Source organism: Salarias fasciatus, chromosome 23, assembly GCF_902148845.1.
Source record: "Salarias fasciatus chromosome 23, fSalaFa1.1, whole genome shotgun sequence".
Classification (NCBI taxonomy): Eukaryota; Metazoa; Chordata; class Actinopteri; order Blenniiformes; family Blenniidae; genus Salarias; species Salarias fasciatus.
Genome location: NC_043766.1, coordinates 24,650,332 through 24,675,779, shown reverse-complemented (window position 1 = coordinate 24,675,779; position 25,448 = coordinate 24,650,332). Strand labels below are relative to the sequence as shown.

Genomic DNA, 25,448 nt, shown 5'->3' with positions numbered 1-25,448 from the left:
TCACCTAACATCCCAGGGTGAATTTGACTGGGGCTGCAGTTACAGAGTCAGACGGCAGGGGGCGCTGTGGGCTGCAGTGAGACGCTTCACTTCCGGGGTAATGTTATGAGTGTGTACCGTCTACGCTGAAGAACATCCAAACCAGGTCGGTAAAAATCTTTTCTGGAATAGTTTTCTAAATATTCCATCTAATCTGCATCACATCAAAGTCGATACAGATGCGTGAAGCTGAATAGCAGATTTTATAGAAGTGTATAAAGATTCATGTTGATCGAACAGCTGAGAGTAGATCTGTTTATCAGTTAAAACACTGCACGTGACACTGACGCTCAGCTTTTATTCATTTACAAACTTCTTCACTTTTAATCTACATCTCATCAGCTTCAAATATTACGAACGCGGACAGAGGCTGGTTGTGTTCAGACGGCATTTCTGCTGATGTGAAATACACTGCTGATCACAGATTGGATGAAGTTTTAAGTTCCATATCAATCCAGATTGTTGCACATGTCTGACTGAACACTGTCTCCATTAGCAAAGAGTCTTTGTGAATTGTTCTGCTTCTGTACATGCAGTGTAAGTTTCAGAATTTTCATTCCACCTGACACAACCTGAGCGGTTTGAGGGACTTGAGGGCTGAACGCAGTCAAACTCAAACCTTCAGACTACACTTCCAGTTACAAGACTCCTTCACTGACATCTGTGGCGCCAGTTTTGAAATGCATGGACAGTGTTGTCACTTTGTCCAGTATAAGTCACTCTTCCTAATTTAGTTTCTTTCAATAGTTTTGAAATCTACGTAGGAAAAGAAGGACGCAGGGTGGATTTAGCATGTCTGTACAGAAATGTGTGTGTGTCCATGTGTGACAGGGGTATGGGGCCAGATGGAGCCCCTGGACCAGCTGTGCCCTGGCGGAAAGTGCTGTGGGAACGCCAGCCTTTTCCTGATAACTACGTAGACCAGCGGTTCCTGGAGGAACTTCGGAGGAATGAGGGTATCCGGCAGTACCGCTACTGGACTGTGGTGAAGGAAGCAGGCTTTGTGGGCCAGCAGTTGTCCTGTGTGGCCATTTTTATCACCCTCTGGCTCTACATGGAGCAGGTAAGGCTGAATAGTCTGCAACATCGAAAGTCTTTGCAGAGTTAAACAAATGTACCATTGGTGTCTGCTTTCTCCTCAGGGTCTGCTGCCCCCTGAAACACTGCTGTGGACCAGCCTCATCTGTGCATTGGTGGGTTACGGGCTCCACCAGCTGTTGTCCACCCATGTTGAGTCGTGCAGCGAGCCTCGGACGCACCTGGCCGATTTACAGAGTGCCACGATTTTCCTCTCCTTCACTTTTGGCTTCTCACCAGTTCTAAAGACGCTCACAGAGTCAGTGAGCACCGACACTGTTTACGCCATGTCTGCCGTGATGCTGCTGGCGCATCTGGTGTCGTTTCCTTACGCCCAGCCCTCACCTCCAGGCAGTCTGTCCCTAAACGCTGCCCTCTTTGCTTCTGTGTGCTTGGCCTCCAGGTTGCCGGGCACTCTGCACACCTTTGCCATGCTCAGCTGTGCCCTGCTCGTCTTTGCCCTGTGGCCCTGCCTACTGCAGAGGCTGAGGGAAAATGCCCCGAGCCAGTTCACCGGGGTGTGTGTGGGAGTATGTCTCGGAGGAGTGGGAGGTCTGGGGTCCCAGTGGCTCGGTGGAGCCGTGCTCTTAGCTCTGGCTTTGGGGAGTGTGACATTGCTCTGTCCTTTGCTGCTTGTTAGACTGCAGCGGCACAAGGACAACATCCAAGGACCCTGGGATGAAGCAGAGATTCATGAGGATCTCAGTCGCTTCCTTCACTAACACAGTGAAGACAAACACCACTTTAAAAAAAAAAATAATGCTGACATTAATTCCATGAGCCAACAGAGAGCTTCAACTGTGTCAATGTGCTGCCAGACTGCAGTTTTATTGGTGTTGTACATCTCAACTCAGTTATTTTAATGCACATCTGTGTGGACAGCCATAACTGTTGGCATTCTCTTGCAGTGAACAGGAAAATGTTTTTTAAAGTTGATGCTGCTAACAGTTTTCCATGTTTTGACCTCAGAGTTTGTACAGTTGGTATTAAACTTGTTTGCAATGCTGAATAAGAATACTGGAGACACTATGAGGCAGGACACCTTTGGTGTCAATTATGTTACGAACATTTGTGGGTATTGGTTGTAGGTGTTGAATAAATGAATGAATATATTTGTCTTAACATAATGGCTTGAATATAAAGAAGGGCTCTAAACCTCATCACAAATGAAAATTTCTGTCCTTTTAAAAATCCCAGGGGGTATTTAATTATCAAGTTGCAATGTTTCCTCAGTGTTATTACTAGTATAAAATACTAACACAGGACCTTTTGTTTTTTTTGTTTTTTACAACAAAAGCTTAATATAAGTAAAGTCAGTGCAACTCTAAAATGTATGCATTTTAAAGCTTTGTCTCTCTTTGGGAGATACATTTTTTTTATTTACCTAATTAACAACTTTAATAAAGAACGTTTATGTTATTTAATTCGTACTGTAATAAAAGTGATCACAGTTCCTGAAGTGTATTCAGTTGCAATTGAAAGTGCTGTTGTCAAGAAGTGAACAGCACTCCTTTTGAAAACTTTTGTTAGTTTTACTTTTCAATTGAAATTAACTGCGTTGTCTATTTGATTCTGTTTTCATGTACATTTGTTCGATACGCATATCTCAGACAATATATTCAGAAATTAAACTGTTTTGTAAAAAGCTGGAAAAAATATTCTCTCTGTTCAAAGAATTAATTTTTTTTCAGTGAATCAAGTAAATTAAGACAAGTTTAGAGATAAAGATTGAATAAATTTACATACGGTACTTAAAGATACTCAAAATACCCCAAATATTACTGAATAACAGCAATGTGACTTGTAATAGATTTCTACCACTCCCAGTAATGTCACACAGAAGATGCTGGACTGTGTAGCCTGACCAGCCTCATAACATCTGCTGCAGTGCTGCTCTGCAGGCAGTCAGACGACTGGACAAACCGTCCAGAAAATGACAGAAATGAATTAAACTTCTTGATCCCACTGATGCCGCCATCTGTCTAGCACTGTGAAGGACACTGAAATCACTGCATATTCTTGAATTCTGTGACATTAAATTGTATTTGAAAAAGATCAACTTTACAGAAACGTGTTGTCTCTCTTTCAAAACGAAACGAGATGCTGTCAAGTGTGCACCATCCTTTCTTCTTGTCTCAGGAGGAGTCGGGAAACTCCTTATTTGCCCCAAGGTGTGGATGCAGCTCCAAGTACTGGCCGCTAGGTGTCGTGCCTGCATCTCCTCTCTTGGTGCTCTGGGCAGGCAGGGGCTCTCCCTGTGCAGGAGCCATCCGCTACTACTACTGTGCTATGGAGTTTGTGCATGGATGGAAATAACGAATTAAAAAAAAAAACACCCACCACTTGAAACCATCAGCTGTTTAAGTGGTATTGCTGGGTGTCCTTATGAATCTTAATGCATATACATTTGCTCACACTTAATTAGAATTCAAACTAATTTGGACTTCATAATTTCTGATATCTTCAGAGATCAAGAGTTTGGAGCAAACAAACTCTAAACCTTTACACACAAGTAGCAAATGAAAGTAAATTCGACTGAAATGCTATCATAAGGCATGTTATGTTTGATATATGGTTTTCTGTTTGATGGATGGATGGATGAACCCTGAGCTGTTAGCCAGGCACAGTTCACAGTGCACAACAGATCAACGTTTGGATTTGGCAAATTAAAATTCTCCTCTAGTTTTTTTTTTTTTTTTTAGTTTGTGTCAATGTATTATTGTTTCTTTTGTTAATACAGATCCGAATGTATTAAAATGTATTGCTGCCATGCCATCAAATGCAGCAAGAGAATAATCGTTTTTCCACAACTGATATGCCATTTGGGAAAATTCTAGGTTGATGATATTTAAATAAATTCATTCTATTTTATGTCTGTGTGCCTTTTTCTTCCATGTAGATCATCTATACAGGAAAATTGATGCTTTTGACAGTACCATTACTGTTCTAACATTTTAAAAGCAATGCTTTTGTACTTGAGTGCAGTAAAAGTAGTGTAACACTTCTGAACTCTTTCCACCTCTGACTACTTAAAGAAATTAAAGAAAGATTCTGTTGACAATAACACCAAATGGCATTTTCAGTACTTTTTTTTTCTTTGTTAACTCCTGAATTTTGCTAGATAAATCATATATGGTTTATACTAATCTTTGGAACAGCACCAAATAGCATTACTTCAGAGCCAGTAAATTCTTATATTTGAGTTTGACTCATGTACTATAACGCACAACACATGTACCAATGCTCTTTCAGTGCTTTCCCTGGTGGTCATCGTCCTGAACATTTATGTCAGATAAACACTGAGCTTGACATGTGGCACTGCCAAGTAAGTTCCTTTCAACTTGCATGGTCAGGGTGACAGATTTGTTGAACCATATTCACCAGCAGGGTCAGGCACGTCACTTAATGTGTCCGTAGTGCCAGTGCTGGGCCTGTAAGAAGGTGTTAATCTACAGTTTTTGCAAATGTTTTTACATGTCAGGTGGGAGGACAGAGAAATGTGGAATGAGGTCATCCAAGGGCACCAGAGTGATTTAAAACAGGTCTAGCAGCCCAACAACAAAAATAAATGCTTTTGATTAAACTCTGGAATGAAAGAAACATAGTAGTGTTACTGAAAAGCGATTTTTTTTTCTTGATGCATTCAAAAAAAATGAGAAAGATGGACGCATGCTCAAAAATAAAACACCCTTTTATTCACAGATAGTACAAATGGTGTTTGTGTATTTTCTAAAAGTATAGTAATTCATATATGGATTTTTATTTACACAAAGTTAAGGCACTTGAGAGAAATCAGCAGACCGTCATGCGCATTCCAGCGTTTATGGCCAATGGATATTATGTACAGAGCAGGCTCAGGACGGAGTGAATTTTGCAGACAGCCGCTCCCTGAGGACACAGAGAGAAGCAATGTGTACTGCTTCAGATGGATTACACATCAGGCGGCTCATCGCTGTCTGAGGGTAGCGTTGCAGCTGGAGGGACCACAGAAGGCAGATGGGTAATGGAGTTCATCGCAGATAAGACTCATTTCACTGTTGGGATTGCCGGGGGTTGCCTCCTGGAGACAAGATCAGACATTGTTTTATTGTTTTAATCAGAAATAAATATCATGTCAGAATATTTTTAAAACCCACTACATAAATATCTATATACAACATTTCTTGATATATTTCATAGGAAGAACTGAGGCTGGAATTCAAATATCTTGTCTTACCTAAATGTGTGCTTTTAAATTAAACTACATGTAATCTGCCACTCTGACTTGGTGCTGCTGGAAACAGATCCAAACAAACATTACCTGCTGATACCAGAAACAGAGTGTTGTCATGACAGATGTGGAAAAACAATGCCATGGTTACACAGCATCAGTTTGGTGTGGCTGCATTTCATAGAGAAAGCATGTGAAAATCTGAGGGATTACTGAAATGGCTGAACAATGCTTCAGGGGAAACACGAGAGAGTTGATTTCACAGCTCTGCACTCCAAATAGTGTTGAAATCAGGGTTCACAGCTGTTCTCAATAACATCTCTACCTATATATCTATATTTTCATTGTTCAAGACACCACACATTTTGCTATACAAGTTGCTGTCCAGTATAAACACATTTTGGAATAGAGTCAATGAATGTAAATAAAAATGAAAGGAAAAGAAAATCACACAGAAGCCTTATGCACTATACATCTATCTATAGGGGAGGTAGAGAGACACATTTGGAAGGAAAGAATCAGGAGAGGAATGAGACTCTATGCGGGAAAGAACCTAAAGAACCATTGGAGAGCACAGAGGAAATGAGGCAGAGAGAAAAAGGAGATGCACGCCAAAAGCAGGGGAGTAACCAGTGAAAGAGGAGAACTGAAGAAAAAGTACAAGAAGAAGAGGTACGGGGAAAATGAAAAATAACAGCGACTGCATGAGTGAAATGGAGGAAAGCAATAAAACAAATGCATGCCTGGAGAAAAGGGGTGAAGGGAAGATTGAGGATGGAGAAAAAGATGAAAACTTGATGGAGTGCTTAGGCCTGTTGTCTCTGGCTGCAGTAGAAAGTGGCGACCAAGAGAAGCCCAGTCTACTGAGGCTGATGGGAAGGAGAATATGAGAAACACATTTTCCAACAGACCCCCACCCAGCTCAAATAACAACTCTCCCTCTGCCCCTGTGTCCCTGCAGAGGATCATTTGATTGTGAGTTTTCAAGTGTGTGCGCATTAATGCCAGGCCTGCTAAGACCCGGAGGTCATGGTAATACAACAGATCAGGTTGCAGGGCCTAATTTCTGTAGTTTCACAGTCACCTTGGCACACTGGCGGCTGGACGGTCATGCTGGCCGGTGAGCTGCTGAAAGCCGTGAGTGGAAACGTGTCCTGTGTAAGGCACCCGGGGAGCAGGTGGAGCGTGGCCACGCGTCGCTGGCTTCATACCAGCCACTGAGTTTTTCGGCTGACTCAGGCTGGGAAGAGGAGACAACCTTAAGTGACAGCTTACTTGCACAGATTCTTGCACCACATGCTTTGCTGTGTGCATACCTGGAGGGTTGTATCCATGAGGAATCCACAGGTGGAGGCAGGGGAGTGGTGCAAGTAGAGGTGGAGATGTCCCCAATGACAGCCAGCGCCTCCTTCAGGGCGGCATGCTTGCGGAGAACTTCTACGCGGTGCTGCTGCTGCTCTGGTGACTCATCCATCAGCAGGGAGCATTCTCCAAGAGCATAGAGCTGGGCCAGGAGCTCAGAGCTGATGAACTCCTTCACCTACAGGGAGGAATTATTGACTGTCGTGACAAACTCAGCTGGAGACTTTGTAAAGTGATATTTTACTCAGATTTAAAATCTGAAGTTTTATTTCCATCCAAAGGTTTTCTTTTTAATTTTCTCCATTCAACTGAAATGTGATGAGATAGTGTGAATGCCAAAAAAAAAAAAAAAAAAAAAAAGCAGGGAACACAACTAACAGTGTTGTCTGGGTATCTTACACTGTTGATCATGAGGTGCATAATGGTCTTTGGCATGAGGTCCCGGACAGTCTTGAAGATGATTCCCATGTAGGAGTCAACCAGGTTCCGGATGGTCTCCACTTGACGCTCAAGCTGCGGATCTGTGAAGTTTTCAGTGGATCCATTCCCTTGCTCGTCCACCTAAGAAGCGACAGAAACAATTTGGGAAATAATTATAGCTTACAGTAGGCAGTCCCTACATTTCCAGTCATGAACATACAGAAAAATGTCACGTGCTGCAAGGACAGGCTCAAAGCTGGCAGTTTGTGCTCACGTGAACACGTGAAGTTATAAGGATCTGTCTCAAGAGTCATCACCATATCATGTCATCTATTCTTTGCTTGTGAGCAGAAGAAGATCAATTGATGGGGTAAGAACAGGGAGAGCAGAACAGAGAGAACACAAAGAAGAGAGGTTGGGAAAAAGAAGAGGGCAGAAGAAAGAAAGGGGGAGTGGGTAAGGGACGAGGAACTGCTGATTAGAAACAGACTAGAACACACACACCACACACACACACACACACACACACACACACACACAGTAGTGACATCATGGACCAGGAATGCTGTGCTAAAGAGCCAACGACAGAGCGGGATGGAAGGGGTGGGAGACTTCTTTTTTCGCTCTGGCAGGGGGAGAAAAGGGGGAACATGGAGAGTGAGGGGTACGGGGTTACAGCCAGGCTTTATGGTAAGAAAAGGTGTTGGGTGTGCAGATACACATAAAGAGGTGAAGCGCAGGTGCTGCTCCCCACAGTTAAGGTCAGGGTTGGGTTTAATTAGGTTGAATTAGGGGTCACAGTACTCACAGCGACTTTCTCGGGGTAGATGCCGGCCCGAAGCAGAGACGCCTTCCAGCTGTCCAACTCCTCCTGAGAGTTACAGGCCAAATCAAGGCTTTTGTAGTCTTTATACACGTTCCTGCAATTTAGTACATTGCTGTCAGATGTCTCCACAGAATACACAGTAAAAAAAATTCAACACTCTGGGGTTCTTTCCACTGTGTTGCTTTGTACACCTCAACAAATACAATGAGCCGTGGTGAAACTGGGCCACAAATTAACTTCTAGTCATGATAACGCACAGTTCATTCAATTTTAATCCATCGTTTAATAGTAGGTCGTTCACTGGTAACAATACTGAATGATCACAATGTCCAAAATACAAACAGAATTTTAGCTATTTTGAGAAAATCTATCTTTACTCACGATGTAGTATCATCGAAAAATAGTGGCCAAAATAAATCAGAATCAAAAGAAATAGTTCACTGTTTAGGTTATACCTTTCTAACAAACCTACCAGTGCCGACCCTCTTTGTCCACAAATCAGATACTATTGAGACAATGATGCCTTCATGTGTAATGTGTGAATACATCAAAATAAGCATTTAAAGAGTTAAATTTCCTGTTTACCCTAAGTAAATAAAATTGAAACTGAATGCTTCGTACTTCCACTCTGCACGTCTCTTCTTCTAACTACATTTTTATGGACTTCTCCACTCTATTATTCAATTTCTATAACAGAGCTAGGTGTAATATGTGGTTTCTCATTCATTTTCATGTAAGCAGTTTTAGTGATTAAAAGTGTAACCTCTCAAAGAGGGGCACCCAAACCTCCAGAAAGAAATTTACTAAAGTGTTTTGTCGATGACACAACTGAAAGATTGTTTTGACCAGCACATCTTCTGTCTGTGCTGTATATCTTCTGTATAAAACTTCTGTATAAAACTTGAGTCTAGTCTGCAATAAGAGGTAATGACGTGAAATCTCTATCACTGACAGTTTTTTTTAGTAAAATGCAAAAAACTTTCACAGCCCATAACACGCCAAATGAAAAACTACTCCTGAGTATTTCAGTCTGGTCATTAGTGCATTTTAAAAAAAGATGTGGGATTGTGCTTACTTTCACACAGGATGTATATTAATGAATAATTGTCGCAACTTGACGATTTAAGTATGTAGACTTTTTTTAAAAAAAAAACGCTTCCAGGTTGACCCATTGTTTATTTTAAGTGCTGCATTATTAAAAAAAGAAACAACATAATAATTTAGGTTTCAGATTTAGATCGTCTAGAAGCATTTCACTCTCTAGTAATGTAGCATGATGTTAAGTAATATACTGCTGCAACTAAGTACGTTGCACAAACGAATACGTTACAGCAAGACAAAACGGACATCCAACATAAAACATGATTTATTTCTTTTACATTCTGTACTTAATTTAATGTCCTTTCCTTCAGGGTTCTACATCACTGTCGTGTTTTCTGTGTCAAAGATTCCAAAGATAATCTTTACTTCTGTCTTTACTTCACTGTCCCTCTAGCCAGCTCTATGCTGTAGCTAAATTCAGCAAAAATAAGAAACAAGCAATAGATCTGGAGCAGGCTCTGCCCCATCTGTTAAACATTTATCTTTAATCACTCAGTTATTCCTTCCTTTCCTTCTTCTGTTGTTTCGTTCTCACATTCAGAACACATAGTAATTAACCTAAAACACGTGAAAGCTTTGTATGTGTGTAAGCGAGGATGAGAGATAGAGAGAGAGAGAGAGAGAGAGAGAGAGAGAGAGAGAGAGAGAGAGAGAGAGAGAGAGAGACATATAGAAGAATCATGATTTGAGTCTTGGCTTAATGCGCTTGTGACTGGGCTAGGGTGGGTGAGGCTAATAATTCAGGGTGTGGTGCTAACAGAAAGGGACCAAAGCCAACAATGACAGTACTAAAGTGCTATTACACAAAATCAGGACACCAACATTTGTGTACACTCATGAATGTAGATTCAAACGGCTGTCTAAGCTGCTTTATCACTTATATCAACAGTTTGCGTTATTTCTCCCTGAGGTGTCCTATGGTTAGTGGAAGTTTTTTCACTCATCTCATCTTGAGGAATTGCTGCAGAACCCCAACTGCTTATGATTTAAATAGTTTCCTGAAGTTTTCAATTACTGTCACACAGGGACAAAGTCCTTGTAATGTCTGCTGCTAAACACACACATATGTACATATAGAAATGGTAAGAGAGTATGTGTGTGTGTGTGTGTGTGTGCTGGGGGGGGGTGTTGAGGGGAGGGGAGGGGGGGCACACACAGGACAGGACAGACTCTGACACATTCCTGGCCGATGGCTCTGATACTCTCTCTCTCTCCTGCTTTCTTTCTCCTCTCAGCCCCTTCCAGTTCTTCTCTCTCCCTCCTTTTTGTGGTGAGTCGAGCAATTCTTTCCAAACAAGAGCAGCTTCATCTCTGATCCAAGCTCTCTGGCTTTGATTAGCTGCTTAATGAGCCTGCCGTCGGTATGCTGTGGTCTATACGCGCACTCTTTGCAACGGCAGATACACACATGTTTAAACCCACACAATGGCTCTCAAATTCAGTTTGCGCATCTGAATGCAGCACAGCAGAGAATTATAAACAAAGTCCACATGTACAATCAGCCAGGAATTGTTTCTGGTCCAGACACAAAACATGCACTCTGGCACTCTCATTGTCTCTTAATCTTTCTCAGTCTGTTTCGCACACATAAACCCAGAAAACTGCAGCCCAGGACTGCCCTCAGCAGCCTGGCATACACAACTTGGCCACAGAAAAACTAAAACGGCTCCAGCACCCAATGGATATCATTTTGGTTCCGGCGGCGAAGTTGAGTGGAAGGGGTCAATGGAAGGGCAAATCACAGCACAGATATCTCCTCCCTTTCCTCCTCCGCCATGTTCATCCTATTTCAAAGATCACCAAAATTTCAGCAAGCAGGTGACAAGAGCACTCCTTTTCTGACTCAAGCACACACACAAAACACATGCCTTCGGTCACACCAACAAATTCACATACACAAACCTTGACTCTGTGTTGAAGAGAGAAAAACAGAATTTGCTTGACAAGAAGCCCCTTTCCACATCTCTCAGCTTTATGTTGTCAAGGGGAAGCATGTACTTCTTCTCTTTCTCCTGAAAGAAAAAGAGAAATAGTTAAATGAAAAATAAAAGATAAAATTTGTGACATACAGCATGACAAGAAACCATGGTAGTATAATGGTTAGCAGTCTCACTTCTCAATCACAAAGTCATGGGTTTAAATAAAGGCCTGGCCTTACTGATTAGAGTTTGTATGTGAGCTTCCTCTGGATACTCTAGTTTCCTCCCACAGAGGTTAGTTGGTGTCCCAAAATTGTTCCTAGATGTGAATGCGAGTGTGTGTGCTGTCCTGTGATAGACTGGTAACCTGTCCAGGGTGTATCCTGACCTCCCCCATCGTACGATGGAATTGGATCCAGTACCCTGCGACCCTTTGCAAAATTAAATGGTAGATAGATGGATGAAGAAGGTAGCACAAGTGTCAGTCTCAGGAATGAAGTTGCTTAAGTTGGGGAATGAGCTAAAATAGTTGTGTCAGCAACTATTTTCTAGCTTGTGCTTTGAACACAGAGACTTGAACTGTTGTGGGATGACCAGGTAATGTGCTAGAAGAGCATCTTACTTCAAATACGATGATACGTCTGACTGTCAGGCTGACTTACATTAACAACCTCTGAACTAGTGAAAAGAGACACGCTGGATAAAGAAGAAAAAGATAGGGTGGAAATTTGCCTTTAGTCTATAGGCTGTCATCAGTGAATGAGCTTATGAATGACAGAGAACATTTGGTAGAGAGAGGCATCTAGAATGAGGAGAACCAGACAGCAAGGAGGCAGTGTACAGAGAAGTGAAGCAAGGAGGGAGGGAACAAGAGGACTACATAAAAAAAGAGGGAGAAAGGCCGAGCCCACATGTGAAAGTCATTACTCAGACTCAAGTACTAACACAACATTTCTCCTAAAACAAAGCCCTTCCCCCTCAATCTCTCCTCCATAGATGAGAAGACCTAACCTTTGAGAAGAAATGACCTTCTAGAATGGCTGGTCTGAATAACAGGCAGGAATTTGGCAAAGTGACGTGTATGGATGATAAATATGGTAAACTCCACAGAACAAAAATACCAATTGCAGAGCAGCAAATAGGGTCTTAAAAAAGCCCTGGATGCTTCTTGTATGCATAGATTCACCCTTGCACATGGACACTTGGAATTAAACTCATGTACACACGCGATACTAGATGTCACTATGTCAGTAGTACATTTTGGTCTTCCCTCTCCCATTGCACCCCTGAACCCTACGACTCTCTTCCTTCACTCCCCTTTCCTTTTTTCCAAAGGGGCCCACTTCCTGTAACAGAGGCTGAAAAAAAATGACAGAATGCGATTGGCGCTTGTACAGCAACATCTGGGATCGCTTTAGACACACGGGGCGGAGACTGGATCGAGCATAGGGTGCGCTGATGGGGTAGAAATAGAAAGTAGAGATGAGAAAGAGAGGAAGAGAAGGGATAGAGCAATAGATGGAAGTGTATTTTGCAAATGCAGATGAGGAAATGCGGTGGAACATCGAGAGCTGCAAAGAGCATGAAGAAGAAACTGGGAGAAACTGCAGGCCACTCCAGACTGGATTCCCCATGGGTCCCGTCAACCCATATATGGCTACTAAGTTCCTCCCTAACTCGTTTTCCTTCTCTCACTCCCCTTTATTTCCTTATGCCTTCCTTGAGTATACAGGCAGATCCGTAGCTGAATGAGTGAAAGTGCCACGTCAAGACTGGATACTACGGACTGGGACACAGCTCTGAGGACTGCCGACTTGCCATGCACTGACATCTAAGAAGATGGGACATGCAGAGGAGTGGATGTCTGGTGTGTGTGTACTTCGACCTCTTGCTCAACTCAACACTGAGACCGGATAAGAAGGAAGAGAATAACAAAGGAAAACTTTTGCTAACTCCTCACCACCAAAGGCGGGACAACAAGAGCACGACCGGAGATGTCAGAGGAGAGGCCAAAACGAAGAGAAAAGAAAATGAAAAGGGGTCCTGCTCCGTCATCCCAGTGTTCAGACTACCTGTTCAGGATCTTACTGGTGTACAGTAGTCTGCACATTGGTTAGACTGTGCAAGGAAGTGCAACAGTGACCTACAAGAGCATCATCAACACAGACTCAGGACAACATGAAAACTCCAGTGTACCCGACGCCAACTCAAAAATAGGGACCTATGGTCTCCTATGTTTCTTTCTTGCATTTGTGATAATGCCTTAAATTTTGCACTTACTATCAACATCTTTAATGTCTTCAAACACTGTGGTTATCGCTTTCCTAAATCATGCAATAACTCATATAGACTGTAGCATGTCAGCTTAAATGAAAACATTACTAATAAGTGGAATATATGATCTATATAATAGAGAGAGTGAGTACTACATACAAGCATGAAAACAAACAACTTGCAACTGTTTTACTAATTTTCAAAGCTGTAAACCTTCAATGCAACAAAATAACTAATCAGCTAACACTCGTGCAGACAAACTGAATAGTTGTACTTTTTCCACAGTGACTAAGAAACTAAGAAACTAAGATTCTTCAACTTCTGCATGTGCATATGTGTGGCAATACGATCAATCTTGTTTTCACAGAAAGTGTGCATATTGCTTTGGATGTGCATGTACATACACAATATGTGTGCATACTTACTGCATTATTGGACTTGTTGAGAAATATAAATCAGAGCTGCAGTGTCTGAAGCTAAATCTGTACATCCTTGAGACTAATTGATTTGCAATACAGAAAAAAGCCTCACACACATACACACAGTGGAGTCCATGTGGATAAAGTATATAGGCATAGCCATCTGTTTTTCTTCAGAGGGCCTGGTGGAGCCCTGACAATCAGGGGGTGTAGGAATGTATGTCTGTTCAGTGTGCCGTGGACATTAAACTCTGAACTATATTGCTGTTCTCTCAGTGTGAGGTCAGTGCGAGGTACAAACGCTGGTGTGGCCAGAAAAAGGACGCAAGGCACAGTGTGAAAAGGGGTTAACAAATTGTGTGTGTGGAAGGAAAGGGCACAGGGATGGTGAAAGGAATATCGAAGGGATGTTTTTTGAGGATGAGGTGGGGGGGGGGGGGGGGGGGGGGGGGGGTGTTCGAGAGGGAGACTGGAGGAGTTGAGGAGACAGGGGGAGTGGAGAGGGGGAGGTCTGAAGCATATAAACGGCCATGTGGGATTTCTCTGGGCAGATCTTGGAAGATGGTGTTTGGACAAAGCTTCAGATTTTCAAGCCAGGAATGTGCAAAGTCCCAAGGAGACTGCCAACCACAGAAAAGGGGAGAAAGAAAAAAGAGGGCAAAACAGACAGAGAGAGGGTGACAAAATGGAGTCTAAGGCAAGAGAGGTATAAAGAAAGAGAAAAATAAAGGAATTTATCAGCCAAAAAAAAAAAGAAGAAATGTCTGTGGAGGTAATGTGGGCGGGAGATATGAGAGTGGGAATAAGAATTGAGAAGAAGCAGACGTTTGGCTTGTGTGTGCGTGTGTGTGGGTACATGCATGTGTGCATTTGAAAAGGCAGTAGATATGATCTCCTGTGATAGCATGGTTGGCTGACACTGCACTCAAGCCTCAAATATTTACAAACAGCTGATAAAACTTCAAACACAGCTATGATAGGAGGTGCAAAAATAACAATTTCTAGACTGGATGTGCATTGTCATATAAGTTTTAAATCTTGAGGTGATGAATAAACGTAACACTAAGATTTGCAAACAACTAACGTTTATTAATCTGATGTGGTTGACAGATATTCGCTCTCTTCGTTTTTGGTTATTTGTTGCAGATGTGTGAGGTCTGAATGAGGTGATTCGTAAATGCTTGGAAAGGGAATGATAGCAAAAGGAAACCTTCAACTGTGTGTGCACAATGTGCATGCCTGGGGCTGTGTCTGGAACACAGTGTTCAAGTGATCCAGTGTTTATCTGAGAAGTGACCATGTGTCAGTCTGAGAGAGTGTATATTTTCCTCCACTATTTGCAGCCAACTTTATTTACATCAGAGTGTGCATGTGTACTGTATACTGTATATACAACTCTGTTCAATCTGTGTGTGTGTGTGTGTGTGTGTGTGTGTGTGTGTGTGTGTCTGTTTGGCTTGGGGCAGCTCCAGCTGTGTCAGAGTGAGCCGGTCCAAATGCCTAAACTCCCAGAAGAGGAAGAAAAGGGGGAGTAAGGGGGAAGAGTGAGGGGAGAGCAGGACGAATGGGAGGGGGATGTCAAGGGAATGCATAAGGGAAACATGCGGCGTTGGGGTTCAGTTGCAGATTTTGGTGACAGGAGAGAAAATCTACAGTTAGTTGGAGAGAGAAATATAAGCTGAAGATAGCCTATTAGCAGTACATATAATGATGACACAAAACTTTCATCATGGAATGACTGTGTGTTTACTGTTACTCACAATGTGACCTTCAAACTGTTTTAGTGTGGCTACTGACAACAATAACTTATTTTGAAAAACATTCTCCAAACTGTTTGTACCAATAACTGAACTGTCAATCAAGCAAATATTGCCACCAACATCATAGCCCAAATGTGAACCATCCACCTCTCATGTTTTCATTCAGATGTGTGTTTAGTGTTTGTTATTGTTATTGTTTGTATCCAATTCAAATGCTGCATTGTGTCCCCTCCACTGATCTCCCACCATGCTCTATGTCCTTCCCTTTTCCCATGACATCAGCTGTGAAAGGATGAGACTGTTGTGGTGTGTCTGCCTGTCTACACTTGCTGTGCAGACCTTCTGCTCCTGTACAGCAGGCACAGACAGGCAGACAGATGGCAGCCCCACTGACATCAGAAAAGAGGACACCATGGACAACTCTGCCACCTACTTCAATAAAACAGCAGGGAATTTATTGATGCTGTGATAATATCAGCAGATGAATGATTTCCCCTCCACTTAATTCTCTGAATGTGCCTAATAATCTGCTCACTCAAGCTGAGATGTATCAAAATAAAACTTTGTTGAATGAAGTAACCTGTTATTAATATACGGTTGTCCTGAGCAGTTCAAGTAATAATTTGTTTAGGTAATTAAGCACAAAACGAGCTAAATGGCAAATTAAGGTTCAAGGCCTCACCTCATCATCCTTGAACCAGGACAGACTTTCTGCAGATAGGATGAACCAGTATTCTCTGGCTCTGCCTTTCATGATGCCCATGTTGTTGATGGTTAACCAGCCCTTGCGTATGACCTGCACAGTCAAAGAAAGGGATCTTAGATGGCAACACTCACAAGACAGGTGCAAATAGAGTGTGTCCAGAGGACAGAAGTATGAGAAGGAGTATAGCTTGGAGGAAGATTTGCAAGCCAAAATGCAGAGTGGACCATGCTAAGGAAAAAGCAATAAAAGTCAGACACAGCGTAATCTTGCTCAGTTCACTGGAGAAAAAAACTGTGAAATGGCAAAAACAAGGTTCCATGTATACATCCCAAAATTAAAGGAAACATTTGTATTAGTAAACATTTTTGGAAGAGTAAAATTGAGAAAGGTAAGGGGCACAAGGTGAGGATTGAAAGAATACAAAAGAGTGAAAAAGGAAATGGCAAAATAGTTTGTGACAGTATCAGATTACGTGAAACAGAATTGTGAAAGTTTGAGGAAGCAATATTGGACTCACTAGTCGAGTTTACATGGATTGTATTCCTCAATCTCACTAAAATCAGTTAAAATAAATTAATCTGAGTCGATCTGTATATATGAATACTAAGCAAAATGATCATGTTCAATCTGCATACACATGACCCCAACTGAAAATGATGACACAGTTTACTTTGACATGTGCAAAATGCCTCTTTCTCACTATCTCCAAAGGTGCAAAATTATAAAAATTGAAAAGTGTAACCACTTTTCTGGTTTTGATATTTAGCTTTGTAGATAGCAGTCTTCAGAGCATCCCAGCTTGTTTTCATCTGCTCAATAGTCCTGTTAATTCTGGCTGCCACCAGCGGATCATGAAACTATTTGAACAACTCACACAGTTGTAGCCATCCAAATGGTAAATGGACTACACTCATATAGTGCTTTCTACACTGCATTAACAGAGCCCAAATCACTTTACACTGCATTATCACATTCACCCATTTTCACACATATTCACACACCAGTGGAAGCAGCTGCCATGTAAGGCAGTCAATCCATCCGCTGGGAACATTTAGGGGTTTAGTGTCTTACCTAAGGATACCTTGGCATATGGAAGAGGATGGAGAATCGAACCAACAACCTCCCAATTGTAATTTATTTGCTCACTCAGGGTTTCCTCTACGAAGTTTGTCTTAACCAATGTCCAGTTCTCCTGCTTCGTTGCCGTGTTTGTTTTGGTTTTGCCTGTTTTGTATTTTCTGACAATGCCATTATGAGATTCCTGAAAATACTCTATTCATCAGTTTATATGCAGCATCAAGCTAATTATCTATCAGCATAGACTACATCTTTTAATCCGATACAAAGTTTAAACTGAAGCAAGTGTATCAGATGGGCAAAAGCAATTACATGAGACCTTCTGAATCTGACTGCCCTACCAATCCAGTTTTAAGTAAGATTTTTGGACCCATGTAAACGAGGTGACTGTCAGCATGCTAACCCCAAACAGTTAAGACTGACTTCAGTTTGCAGAAATGCCCTAAGAGGCAGCAGTAAGAAATCTTAAAGAGAATGTTCTCCTACTATTAGACTTGAACGAATGGCCACACCCTGCAGAAAGACAAGAGGATGAATGAAGTGGTACCATTAAGAGCACAAGTTTTTTGGGGATGGCATTAATGTTGAAGTGTGTAAACTTCAATATTAATGGCATCCCCAAAAAACTTGTTAACCATGGTCAAGCCAACATGAGTAACTATGTTAATGACTTATTAAAGCTGTAGCTACAGTGTGCTTCTGTTCAACATGATTGTCAGACATTAGGCCTGCTCATGAAAGCCATACATATGGCAACTATTTGTAATTTAATTATCCCCACTCTTAAATATGTCACATAACTATTGTGCTGCATATCAATCATAACATTTTACATGATGGCCTGATTTCTGTCAAAAGCCACAATCAATTATTGAAACACTGCAAAATTTCAATTTGTCAACATTCATGATTATGGGTTAATGCTGATTTATATCTTTTACATGACATGCGGTCATAACTGAAAACAAAGGCAAAACAAAATACTTACATATACATCATACCTTTGCATTACAGCTACATAAACATGTTAATGTGTACATTTTGCATATGTATGCATTATTAAAGGTGCTGTAGGCAGGATTCAGCATCTCCGCCATCTTGCTTAGGGTTACCTAAGCAAGATGGCGATTTGACCCATCTAAGATGGCGATTTGAAACCCAGCACAGCCAATCCTGTCCTGTTTTCTCTGACATCACGCCCTTACGCAAGTTAAGCCCCTCCCACAAGAACATGTGACGAAAGCCCCTCGACCAATCACGGTTAGAGCCTCAGGGGCTCTTCTGATTGGTCAAAGATACCTGGAGCTGTCGAGATTCCTTTTCAGCTCAGAACAGATGGAAACGCTGCGCCCTCGCGGTAGTGCAATTATGCTACACTCCTAAAGGATTATCAATGGATACTCTAACATTTAATCCAAAGAAAACACAGAAAAATTAGCACTGACTAGCAAAATCCTGCCTACAGCACCTTTAATAATAACGATGCTTTGCCACATTTTTTTCCTGGCATATGCACAGGTACACATTGTTAGGATGAAGCACTCGAAGCCAAGTGGCTCACTATGTTAACTGTTAATAGTAAAAAAGTGAAACACTAATATGGTGTTGGTTTGCAAAAAAAAAAAAAAATTTTTCAATCACTGTTTTCATTTCAAGAATATTTTTGAAAAACAAAAAAAAAAACTAATAGTGAGAAATAAGAGCTGCAGATAGGCCAAAACTTAACTGTCATGAGTAAAGAAATACTCACCTGGTTTGCTGCCATCCCTGCTGTGATAGTCTTCTTGTTGTTGTGATGATACACTTGCTGGGCACTGACAGACAAAAGAGGACAATACACTTTGAATTTTCTAAATTGTACTCAATTGTACAATTCACAAAAATTCATGTTACTTACGTTGTGAAACCAACAAAGTCTTCATGGTTGGTATTTATGTAAGCAAGCTGTATGTCAATAAGTAGCAATACCTGAACAGAAAAAAACAATTAAAAAAAGTGGTTGTGGATCAACAAGGCTCTATCCTGATACTGAAAACAAATGTGCAATATGCAAATATAACTGAATATAACCTGGTCTCTGCATTTACTCGTCTGTTCTCGAATTTCAGTGGTTACAATTCTTTCTGTCTCATTCCGTAGTTTAGGAAAGGAGTTCAGCTATTGACAAAAAAACAGGACATAAAATGAACTATAGCACAGTTCTTACTACATAAAATGTGCAACAAATTGAGCAAGTTATCAACCATATTTATACCTTATCAATGCACTGGTACGCAGTATTGAGTAGTTCCTCACTGACCATGTCAATAAAATTCATACATGGCCCTTTCAGTCCTGATACCAGTTTCTTCACTATAGCTTCAAAGGCCATGTCAGGAGTGAAAAGACCCGTTCTGTAGGGTAAAAATCAAACGTTATCACAGAAAAAAATACAAAAAGAGGATTTAAAATCAGAACACTAAACTGCACCTGACACCGTGGATGTTTCTGATGGCATAGTTGATTTCCCGTCGCAGTTTCCTTTCATCGGTTTTTATCTTCAAACATGCAAAGTATGTCATCACAAGCCAAAGTCGGGCACTTAGTTGAGTATTACTGCTCCTAGTAGGTCAACAAAACTCATACAGTATAAAAAGACAACAATCATACAAAAAACACATGCACACCTTCAGCAGTTCGTAAGGGAAGCGCTCATGGAAGATTCGATTGATCCTGGCACCACCTGAGAGATGAATGGTGTCTACTTTGTCACCAGAACCCTCAATAAGCTTCTCAAAATCAGCAGCCAAGCGCTGAACTGACCTTGAAGACAGAAACACACAGATCAGAGTTACTGTGCACACATATTTCATCTGAAAGACACTATATGGAAATGCATGCACAAAGACTGATGGTCTGACTGTAGCAAAGCCTTGGTCTTGCGTGCAGGATCATCAGGACTGTAATCTCTGTATTCTTCAGCTTCTTTTTTCAAGGCTAGAAGCTGACTCTGCAGATGACTGCGGAAGGCTGGCAATGTGTCCCGGATGTGATTTGTAAGATGCTGGAGACAAATATTGAGACAGTGACAATGGTTACGTATATGGTCCTTACAGTGGTACCTGTGCATGCCTTTAATATAAACCTGGTTCAGTGTTCTCTGTAAATACAGGGTCCCCATGCGCTCAGCCATGTGTTTGTAGGCTGGATGGGACAAGAAAAAATTCTTTTCTTCCTCCAGAGCTGTCTGAATGTCCTTTTTCCCATCAATGTCCTTTTGACTTCGGTTCACCACCCCTATATAGCCTGTGAATGAAGAGATAAAAAGGAAATGAAGAGCACAGGATCACTGCAAGACAGACAATATGCAAGAGGAAAAAAGAACAATCAAGGACTTTGCTGTAAGACAAATTTAGCTTGACGTTTCTGACGTGTCCTTGGGAACTCTTCCCAGACCACACATTTGTTCCATTATGACTGTATCATAGAAGCAGGAAATGTGTGTGCTTGGGAGGAGGAGGGACAGGACAAGTTTTGTAGACTGGGCTGAACTCAGTCAGGACAGTGATAGATGTGCACTAGATTTTACATTTATCACTTTTTATTGGCACAAAGGACAATTTTTCCTTCAAGTCCCATGTTTATTGATTCTTTTGAGCTCTGTGCTGCTGGTGGGGTTCGTGGGCTTGCTGAATGCATTTGAAACATTGGAGAAGCATGATGGATCCAGCACCTGGTAGTGCTTTATTCAGTCTGGGTATCTTGGATGCCTCCTACATGGATGCTGTCCAGCACTCTCTTACTTTTACTTTTTCTTTTTCCTTTATTTCTTTTGAAAACACCCTTTCACAGAAACCATTCAAAACAAACTTGTGCTAGCCAAAAGACAGGCTCCCACTAATTAACTCAATATTGTGCTACACTTCTAACTACTACACAAACTAATATCATCAATGACCAAATTCCCTACTCTTTAACGGCTGCCAAATCGAAGACACACAGATACAGACAAAGTAATATGCTCAGTTTCACTGCAATGATGACAGATAAAGGTCATATTCAAATTTGAAAATGGCTACAAGTGCACTTTTGATGACTCATTCACTGATAACAGACTCCATAAGGATCAGTCTGTATATGCATATGCACAGGCACAGGTGCTTTCTCTCTCTCTCTCTCTCTCTCTCTCTCTCTCTCTCTCTCTCACACACACACACACACACACACACACACACACACACACACATATACACAAAAAAAAAAAAAAACCCAAAAAAACAGCATACCTCTGCGAAGTGGAAGCAACCTGTTCTCCAGTATGTTCCTGGCATTGGTTCCTTCATCCATCAGGTCCAGCTTTGTGATTACTCCAATTGTACGCTGACCTAATGGGAAACAAATCTTTCATTGCATTACTTATTCATCGCTTCATTGCTACATTTATACTGTATCACTGAAAAAACAAGACCTCATTAAAACAGGACGGTGCAGTACTACATTCACATGACATAACATTTGCTGCCATAGACACGACTTACCTTGTGGATCAACATCTTTGGCCAATTTGAGTGCATCTGAGTTGGCTAGGTCTGTGTTGGCAGGAGTAACAGCCAAGATGAGACAGTTTTCTTTACAGATGTACTGCATTATCATGTCTCGTATCCGATACTCTATGTCTGGTGGCTGATCGCCCACAGGTACTTTGGTGATGCCGGGCAGGTCCACCAGAGTCAGATCCAACACTTTAAAAAAAACAAGAAAATACAAACATGAGCAAACAGAAATCAAGGTCAAAGAACTATCAGAAAGGTATAGGGTATATCACACAAACACAGACGGTGCTACCATGTGGTGAGTAAATCCGTAGGCAGATCGGGTGAGGAGAAATGCCCTTATTGGATCCCGTGAGTCTGGTTGTCTCTGCCTCAATTTCTTTGCATATCTCATCAAAATCTGTGAACTTCTTTCCCTCGCAATGAAGAAATTCACCATATTCTGAGAAAAACACAGCAAAAATGTTCAGTACAATTTTCATAGTTATTATCATGTGAAACTTAGAACTGTCAAAATCTGTAGGTCTACTGTGAAAATAAGTGAAAAAATCATGTACTGTAGTCCGAAGCCAAAACTGTTTCAGAGGATGAATCTTTTACATTTACCAGAGTAAAACAATAGAAAGTGTCTTACTTTTTTGAACAAAAAACAATTAATTAATCTCAGTATTTGTACTGAGACATTTTAAAAGCAATTAGTCTAATCTCTCAACAGTAAGACAGTTATGTTTTTTTTTATTGTTCTCCTTCAGCAAATGTGCAAGAGTAATTTCAGACTGTTTCTGAAATCATGCAAACAGTTTACATTCTGTTACTGTGTTTTTCAGGAAAAGTAAGCAAGCCAGAAACATTTAAGACACATCCCAAACCAGATCATTAGACGACTACACCCACACTGTCAGGCTAATCAAGGAGCCATATTAAAATATGTACTACTGCCACCTGGTGGCAATCTGGATCTGCAGAAAGACAAAGGGCCGGATGAGCACTTTACCTGTGGTGGAATTTAGCAGCTTAAGTATTAAAGGTCTGCGAGTTACAATCCCAGATCCCCGGGGAAGGAAGTCTCTGTTAAGACAAAGGCTGAGTTGGAAAAGGACACACACTCTCATAAGGTCAAATGGAGACTGCTACTGCTGTAGATTTTGTCTTGAACCTTAAACTGAGAGAACGGGTTCATGAGATAAAATTTCAAATATTTCCATACATTAAGCTAAGTTCAAATATATAGTGTGCTGCTAAGGAGAACTCTTAACGTCCTCTGCAAAGGGCAATCTATTCACTGATTCTCAATTACGTTCCATATCATCATCTAAGATTTTTAACAAGAGGGCTGAAAAATAGTTAACAGTAGGATGCATGAAAGCTACAAGCCAAAGGCAGTGTTTACCACATAGAAAGAAGTGTACAGGATAAAAAATGGACCTCCTCCTTCCTATTAAAGGCACATACAGGAAGTTTGTTTTATTACATCCTGCCCCGTGCACAATCCTCCCAAAAAAGGGTGTCATAACACAGTTATGCCAGAGGCAAATAGTGAAACATGATCAAATACCCACAATCATTCAGGAAAGAAGGTATGACTAATCAGCTGCTAATGCCACAGATAATGGCCTAGATTCCATATTGACTTGAAAGAAGCCAGTAGGTATCCTTCAGTTTAAGGAGCTCCACTGTCTCATCTGTGATTTCAGGAAACTGGGGAACTACTGATTCTCCAGCATTCCTTTCAGACAGGATGGAAGTACTTAGTCTCCCTGTTACATACTAAAGTTTCATACTAGCTCCTGGACTTTTCTTAAACAAGAGTTTTATTCATTAGTGAACTACATTATTTTTAGGACCATGAAATTTGTTAAAGGTCAACAAAGGATGTGACACAACAAAGCTCTGATAGATCCAGTGTTTTTGAAGGTGCTGACTTGTTGAATGCTCCATATGCTTCAGGAGCCATAATTAGCGGCATTTCATTAACACCCACAGGCTGTTTGTTAGATAAGCTGCTGTACTGAGTTCTGTCAAACAGACCTGACACATCAGGCATCAGCCACTTCAGAGAAGCAAATATAGCCACAATGCTTGAGCTGGGTGGAGGCTATGATATAGAAACACATTGATATAGCAACATGGATTTGCTGCTGGATGGTTCTAATGGGTTTAGAACACATGTAAATCGCAGTGGATTAGAATGTTTTAACCAATAAATTAAACACAGTTACACAGATTTCTTGTTCTTTGTGCACTTTGAAAGAACAGGGTCAGAAATGTTGACTCCATCAGTAAGGTTTTTCTCACAACTGATTGAAAATTTTAGTTGGCTATTCAATTTTTTTCCATTGTACTTAAATGTTTTTGTTAACTACAAGTGATGTTTTATAATGTGTGACTTCAACAGTTCTTCTTGCAGTAATGCACTGATACTGTTCCAGGCTTGTTACTCATCACTTTGTTATAAATGAAAACATCTGTGGGTGACTGTCACTCTGTTCTCCTCAAATACAAGTAGTTTCTTTTATGTAACTTCAGCTAAATGAATGCATGACTCTGTCATTAATTACACTGTATCATACTTGTCCTTATAGCACCTGTCAATGTGTTGCAGCTACAGCAAAAATGGAGTAACTCCTTGAGCCTCATAGCAAGCAGTAGCAAGACTGTCACAAGTTCATTGGGTGGAATCTGCATATTCTCCTTTTGCTGTTTTTTCCACAGATATCTTTGTATTTAAAAATGTGCATGAGACATCAAACCTTTGTGTGTGTGTGTGTGTGTGTGTGTGTGTGTGTGTGTGTGTGTGTGTGTGTGTGTGTGTGTGTGTGTGAGAGAGAGAGAGAGAGAGAGAGAGAGAGAGAGAGAGATCATAAAGGTATGATATGAATGTGATAATTAATGCATTCTTAATTAAAACAATAAATCTATCAATTAACAAAATAATCAGCCAATCAACCTTACTTACAAATTGTAGTCTGAATGCTTCATTACTCTAATGTAAATAAAAGCACACATCCATACGGTATGCTGCTGATTGGCCCCATGGATGAGGGTGTGAGGCTTACCTGCCAACAAAGTTTTCCAGCACGGAGCTCTTTCCTGCACTCTGGCCGCCCACCACAGCGATCTGGGGCAGGTGGAGGCTGCAGCTCTGTCCCACCCTGCTGAGGGCATCATGGAGCCGGTTGACCAGCGGGATCAGGTCATCCATCCCCAGGTTGCCCATCGCAACAGCAGCAGCAGCAGCAGAGCAGCTATCGCTACCTGTGAACTCTACTTTCCTCCACTTCTACACTCCAGCTCGCGACAAAGTTACTGCCATCCTTAAAGACTCCTCGCAATTGTATTTGGAAGCAGTTTGAAACAAGACAAGATAAAGAGACAGAGATCAAACTGCGTTTAGAGATAGGTACAAACTTTGAAGGTCCCAAACCTGAACGGCCGTTAGCCCCTCAACACGTCGCGTGAGTCTGGTAACAATAGTGTCCGCGCTTGAACTCACAGAACTCAAGTCTCCGAAAGCAACTCGTTGAGGACATTTCAGTCGGTAAAAAACTCCAAAAGTGTGTAGCTTGTCGCCTGTTTCACACCCTGGACGGGGGTGTGGAGCTGGCCGCGGAGCAGCGTTTGGTCCATGGAACGGAGGAAAACATTTTCCTTTGACAGCTAACGGAATAAAGTTTTCTGCGCATGCGCGTCGGGGACCAGGTCTAACCCTTTAACTCGCCCATATAC

The 25,448-nt window shown here is 41.4% G+C and overlaps 2 protein-coding genes across 3 annotated transcripts; one reads left to right on the top strand and one right to left on the bottom strand.

Annotated features, from left to right (window-relative positions):
* The first annotated feature begins 77 nt into the window (after positions 1-77).
* Positions 78-3,624, top strand: pigc (phosphatidylinositol glycan anchor biosynthesis, class C). The gene is made up of 3 exons (XM_030083513.1): positions 78-145; positions 871-1,102; positions 1,182-3,624. The coding sequence occupies exons 2-3, from the start codon at positions 875-877 to the stop codon at positions 1,836-1,838; spliced, it is 885 nt and encodes a 294-aa protein (XP_029939373.1). The 5' UTR covers positions 78-145; positions 871-874; the 3' UTR covers positions 1,839-3,624.
* Positions 3,625-4,784: 1,160 nt separating this feature from the next.
* Positions 4,785-25,360, bottom strand: dnm3a (dynamin 3a). Of its 2 annotated transcripts, XM_030083508.1 has the most exons (21): positions 24,779-25,360; positions 22,717-22,790; positions 22,015-22,164; positions 21,708-21,911; positions 21,456-21,554; positions 20,315-20,475; positions 20,091-20,233; positions 19,857-19,992; positions 19,660-19,727; positions 19,445-19,583; positions 19,261-19,347; positions 19,088-19,158; positions 18,941-19,004; positions 17,677-17,703; positions 16,090-16,203; positions 10,938-11,047; positions 7,917-8,028; positions 7,088-7,249; positions 6,643-6,866; positions 6,411-6,566; positions 4,785-5,176 (listed from the first exon to the last, which is right to left on the bottom strand). In XM_030083508.1, exons 1-21 carry the CDS (start codon positions 24,937-24,939, stop codon positions 5,143-5,145), a joined length of 2,496 nt encoding a protein of 831 aa, XP_029939368.1. In that variant the 5' UTR covers positions 24,940-25,360; the 3' UTR covers positions 4,785-5,142. The 2 variants fall into 2 exon arrangements, with proteins under 2 accessions (XP_029939368.1, XP_029939369.1); XM_030083509.1 differs by lacking the exon at positions 17,677-17,703.
* Positions 25,361-25,448: the final 88 nt, after the last annotated feature.

Excerpts from the sequence above, each read along its gene's own strand:
- pigc (XM_030083513.1), top strand. The coding sequence starts at position 875 with ATGGGGCCAGATGGAGCCCCTGGACCAGCTGTGCCCTGGCGGAAAGTG. Across the intron at positions 1,103-1,181 it reads TCTGGCTCTACATGGAGCAG|GGTCTGCTGCCCCCTGAAAC; the intron begins GTAAGGCTGAAT and ends CTTTCTCCTCAG.
- dnm3a (XM_030083508.1), bottom strand. The coding sequence starts at position 24,939 with ATGGGCAACCTGGGGATGGATGACCTGATCCCGCTGGTCAACCGGCTC. Across the intron at positions 19,584-19,659 it reads AGAAACATCCACGGTGTCAG|AACGGGTCTTTTCACTCCTG; the intron begins GTGCAGTTTAGT and ends TTTACCCTACAG. Across the intron at positions 19,005-19,087 it reads GACTTTGTTGGTTTCACAAC|TGCCCAGCAAGTGTATCATC; the intron begins GTAAGTAACATG and ends TTTGTCTGTCAG.